The sequence below is a fragment of the Oncorhynchus clarkii genome, chromosome 13, assembly GCF_045791955.1.
Source record: "Oncorhynchus clarkii lewisi isolate Uvic-CL-2024 chromosome 13, UVic_Ocla_1.0, whole genome shotgun sequence".
In the NCBI taxonomy this organism is placed as follows: Eukaryota; Metazoa; Chordata; class Actinopteri; order Salmoniformes; family Salmonidae; genus Oncorhynchus; species Oncorhynchus clarkii.
In genome coordinates, this window is record NC_092159.1 from 61,362,473 (window position 1) to 61,368,152 (window position 5,680).

The 5,680-nt window shown below is 41.8% G+C and overlaps 1 protein-coding gene across 1 annotated transcript; it reads left to right on the top strand.

The window, feature by feature from the left end:
• The first annotated feature begins 653 nt into the window (after positions 1-653).
• Positions 654-3,979, top strand: LOC139424097 (mannose-binding protein C-like). Its single transcript, XM_071175793.1, has 5 exons — positions 654-810; positions 1,239-1,274; positions 2,637-2,747; positions 2,825-2,872; positions 3,380-3,979. The coding sequence occupies exons 1-5, from the start codon at positions 657-659 to the stop codon at positions 3,757-3,759; spliced, it is 729 nt and encodes a 242-aa protein (XP_071031894.1). The 5' UTR covers positions 654-656; the 3' UTR covers positions 3,760-3,979.
• The last annotated feature ends 1,701 nt before the right edge of the window (positions 3,980-5,680 follow it).

The window sequence follows — 5,680 nt, forward strand, 5'->3', positions numbered from 1 at the left end:
TTGCTGTTTCTATTTGAGTCTTTGTAAACACACCAATAGCTTCTGTTTAAACTAGCATGTTGATCTCCTGTTAGTCCTGTCATCAATCAGTCCATCTGTCTCATTTGAGAGAGGTTACGTTTCCGTGCCATCCCTCAACTGGCAACAAAGTGGCAGAGTCAAGCTGTTGAAATGACACATTCACATATTCCACATGCTGCTTTTCAACAGCTTGTATTCTTGTTGATCCCATTGACAGTAAAGGTTCCCATCATGTAATTTATGAGCAGATGTTTCCTGTTCTTCTGTTTGTATGACACCAGTGATTTACTGTCCCTTTGGGTCTCTGTGTGTCTTCTCCCTGATGTTTTAGGTTATGGCTCTGAGCAGACCTCTGACTTTGGGGCTGTGTGTCTTCTCCCTGATGTTTTAGGTTATGGCTCTGAGCAGACCTCTGACTTTGGGTCTCTGTGTTCTTCTCCCTGATGTTTTAGGTTATGGCTCTGAGCAGACCTCTGACTTTGGTCTCTGTGTTCTTCTCCCTGATGTTTTAGGTTATGGCTCTGAGCAGACCTCTGACTTTGGTCTCTGTGTTCTTCTCCCTGATGTTTTAGGTTATGGCTCTGAGCAGACCTCTGACTTTGGTCTCTGTGTTCTTCTCCCTGGTGTTTTAGGTTATGGCTCTGAGCAGACCTCTGACTTTGGGGCTCTGTGTCTTCTCCCTGCTGGTTCTGCCAGGCCAGATGGAGAAGTGTGAATGCCAGGGTCCTAGAGGAATGCCCGGGTTTCCTGGTTCTCCTGGCCCTCGTGGGCCTGTTGGGCCTTCTGGAGGTAAATGAGTTGCAAGCTTAGTACAGCTAACTTACCCTATCATAACCCAAAATATAAGACGGTTGATTTTGGAGTAAACTGTCACTTTAAGCATGTACATTAATTTGCGTACCTGATGATGGAGAACAAAGAACTCTGAATTACCTCGGTTAGATAAACCCTCCTACTCCTACAACAGGCTTTGTCTGTACCAGTTGCCAAACATAACTGGGGCTAGGGTATAATGTGAAAGCCCAATCCGGTATATTTCCTGCTGTTAGCCTTTGATAAAAAATAAAACATAAAAAAACAATAACAAAGACTGTTGATTTTGTAAGAAAGTGCCACTTTAAGCCAGATCAGACTGCAGAGCACTTTACAGGCTAGTTGAAGCTGTCTTTGGTGTGTACAGTATGGTGATGAACCCTATACCTGTTGTCTCTCCATAGGCATGCCTGGACTTCCTGGTCCACCTGGAGAGAGAGGTAGAGTCTGACAGGTTCATGACCACCCTTCACGTAAGGGGGTCACAACACCCTTCACCATTTTTTTGGAAGACAAAGAACTCTGAAGACCTCAATTAGATAACCACATCAATTCCTAGAAAGAGGCTTTGTACCATTTGCCAAAATAAACCTGTGAAAAGGGGCTGGTGTTTAGTGAGTTATGCTGAACATATTTGCCTCAATTGTTCATAAAGTAAAGATTTTCCTCCATCTTGGAAATTTGGGAAAACCTTTAAAAAAACGTATTTTCGTTAACGATAAGTCCATCCACATCTCTCTTATCTCCTATCATTATACAGCCATCCACATCTCTATTGTCTCCTATCATTATACAGCCATCCACATCTCTATTGTCTCCCATCATTATACAGCCGTCCACATCTCTTTATCTCCTCTCATTATACAGCCATCCACATCTCTTTATCTCCTCTCATTATACAGCCATCCACATCTCTCTTATCTCCTATCATTATACAGCCATCCATATCTCTATTATCTCCTATCATTATAAAGCCATCCACATCTCTCTTATCTCCTATCATTATACAGCCATCCAGATCTCTATCTCCTATCATTAAACAGCCATCCACATCTCTATTATCTCCTATCATTATACAGCCATCCACATCTCTATTATCTCCTATCATTATACATTCATCCACAACTCTATTGTCTCCCATCATTATACAGCCATCCACATTTCTATTATCTCTCCATCTCCTCTTATCTCCTATCATTATACAGCCATCCAGATCTCTATCTCCTATCATTAAACAGCCATCCACATCTCTATTGTCTCCTATCATTATACAGCCATCCACATCTCTATTGTCTCCCATCATTATACAGCCATCCACATCTCTTTATCTCCTCTCATTATACAGCCATCCACATCTCTTTATCTCCTCTCATTATACAGCCATCCACATCTCTATTGTCTCCTATCATTATAAAGCCATCCACATCTCTCTTATCTCCTATCATTATACAGCCATCCATATCTCTATTATCTCCTATCATTATAAAGCCATCCACATCTCTCTTATCTCCTATCATTATACAGCCATCCAGATCTCTATCTCCTATCATTATACAGCCATCCACATCTCTATTATCTCCTATCATTATACAGCCATCCACATCTCTATTGTCTCCTATCATTATAAAGCCATCCACATCTCTCTTATCTCCTATCATTATACAGCCATCCACATCTCTCTTATCTCCTATCATTATACAGCCATCCACATCTCTATTATCTCCTATCATTATACAGCCATCCACAACTCTATTGTCTCCCATCATTATACAGCCATCCACATTTCTATTATCTCTCCATAGGGCCACCTGGACCTCCTGAACTCTCTGGAGTTCCTTGTTTAGTTGGTCGAGATGAACGAGTCCCTGGTCCACCTGGTCCACCTGGACCCCCGGGCCCTGCAGGAGCTACTGGTATACAGCTGATTGATCTCTTCCTGGTTATGTATTTATTATTTGGTTCTCTCTAGTCACACCTTCTGTTTTCACAGACTTAGACCTGGAACCCCTGCAAGAAAGCTTGGTCAAACTGGAGTTGGGTAAGGAAGTGAATTTCAGAGAGCATGAGGATATGTACTTGAATGCAACATTACAGATCCCGGATCTTAATTTGATCACTCTGTTGTCACTGAGAATTTTCCTGCACAGTAGTAAATGCAAACTTGTAGTGTCCTCGAGGTTTTAAAAGGCTTCTAAAGTTTAATTTCCACTTAACAATGTCAGACTTGTTTTTCCTTAACAAAACATGGATCATCAATCCCTACAAATAATGTCCATTCATTATAATCCACATAACAATTCATATTTCCTGTTGCTGCAGGATCATTTTCCTGCTGTGTGAAACTGGCTCAAATTAAGATACTGCATCCGTAGATTATATTGTCTCTTACTAAGTATGCATTCAACATAAATTATGCAGTATTCGTAATTTGGGAAAAGGAGGTGTGAATTTAGTCATGTGTTGGCGTTAGGGAAATATAAAAAGACAACTTTTGTTTCCCCTTTTAATGTTAGAGCGACTGCATTAATACCTGGTTTCTCTTCAGCCATAAACTATGACTTCACCAGAAGAGTTGACAAGAAGTACTTTGTGTCACACAAGAGACCGGGTTCCTTTGACGATGCTGTTCAGTTCTGTACCAAGAGGGGCTTGGTGTTGGCTTTGCCGAAGAACCGGGAGGAAAACACTGCTCTCACTCAGGTCTTTGAAGGGGCTTTGAAGAATGCATGGCTCAATGTTGACAACAGTAAAGAGGGGAAGTTTCAGGTAGATTTGAAAGGCCATCCCCTCACCTTTTCCAAATGGGCAGATGGGGAACCAAAAGTGCCTGATGGGGATAGAGGCTGTACAATGTTGACAGAGTCAGGTGCATGGCAGGTGACATATGATTGCTCCTTCAATGCCTATATCGTGTGTGAGATATAGGGACATGTCTATGAAAAGCTGTTTCAGAGTTTACCATGAAAGCTTTCTTCACTTCAATTATGATTCTCTAGGTCTTGTCTCTAGGTCTTGTCTCTAGGTCTTGTCTCTAGGTCTTGTCTCTAGGTCTTGTCTCTAGGTTTTATCTTATACACATTTTCAATTCTTCACATTTCCTCATTTTTTTTATTCAAATGAGCTCATTAAAATGTGGGTCACAATATAAAATGGAAAGGTAAACTTGATGATTAAAGCAACAAACACATTTATTTGATACATGTCTGTCTCCTTCATGCTCCTTCTCTCTGAACAGATTGGCTACTGATCAAACACATTTACTCTGGTACTTGTCTGTCTCCTTCATGCTCCTTCTCTCTGAACAGATTGGCTACTGATCAAACACATTTACTCTGGTACTTGTCTGTCTCCTTCATGCTCCTTCTCTCTGAACAGATTGGCTACTGATCAAACACATTTACTTTGGTACTTGTCTGTCTCCTCCATGCTCCTTCTCTCTGAACAGATTGGCTACTGATCAAACACATTTACTTTGGTACTTGTCTGTCTCCTTCATGCTCCTTCTCTCTGAACTGATTGGCTACTGAGCACATGGCTACTTTTGACCTACAGTTTGATGACAGAGGAATAGCAACTATATATTTCCAAGTTAAACTTTATATCAAGTTAAACTTTAATGAATAGGCTGACATAGACCTGGAACCCCCCCCTAGTAAAAGCATCGCATCTCAACACCAAAGGAAGGTGTCTGTGAAGGAGACCCCTCTTAGTGCTGGTTTTATAGGTTTCTCTGGAGACGTAATGACAAGTTACCCGTACCACCAGAGGGTGAAGGGGGATCTGTATCAGTGATGTTGACCAGATAGACAGACCCTCTGCTGAGATATGACACCCCATGTACTCGCCTAAGATTGTACTTTTCTGTCCCACGTATCATATGACCGTGTACAAAACCAAAATTACATTTTTTGTGCATAGAAAAATATGTCAATGGTACAAATAATTTATATACTGTAAGTGCAATACAGAACTCAGATCTACTCTGAATCTACACAGAGCTGTACTGCTGTGTGTTCCCTGAGAATTCACTGTTCTAGGACCAGGAAGTCTACTTGAATCCATGTTTCTCTAAGTTCTACATATTATCATCAGAGGGGGGAGTGTATCAGGGACGTTGAGCAGATAGACAGGTCACCTGCAGATCACCTCATGTACTCGCCTATGATTATAAAATCTCATGTTATATGTCAAATGTGTCGAATACAACAGGTTTAGACCTTACAGGGAAATGCTAACTTACAAGCCCTGAACCAGCAATGCATTTAAGAAAAATACAAAAAAAGATAAGAAAAACAAATCATTAAAGAGCAGCAGTAAACAACAATAGCAGGGCGAAATACAGGGGGTACCGGTACAGAGTCAATGTGGAGGCTATATACAGGGGGTACTGGTACAGAGTCAATGTGGAGGCTATATACAGGGAGGTACTGGTACAGAGTCAATGTGGAGGCTATATACAGGGGGTACCGGTACAGAGTCTATATGGAGGTTATATACAGGGGGTACCGGTACAGAGTCAATGTGGAGGCTATATACAGGGGGTACCGGTACAGAGTCAATGTGGAGGCTATATACAGGGGGTACCGGTACAGAGTCAATGTGGAGGCTATATACAGGGGGTACCGGTACAGAGTCAATGTGGAGGCTATATACAGGGGGTACCGGTTCAGAGTCAATGTGGAGGCTATATACAGGGGGTACCGGTACAGAGTCAATGTGGAGGCTATATACAGGGGGTACCGGTACAGAGTCTATATGGAGGTTATATACAGGGGGTACCGGTACAGAGTCAATGTGGAGGCTATATACAGGGGGTACCGGTACAGAGTCAATGTGGAGGCTATAT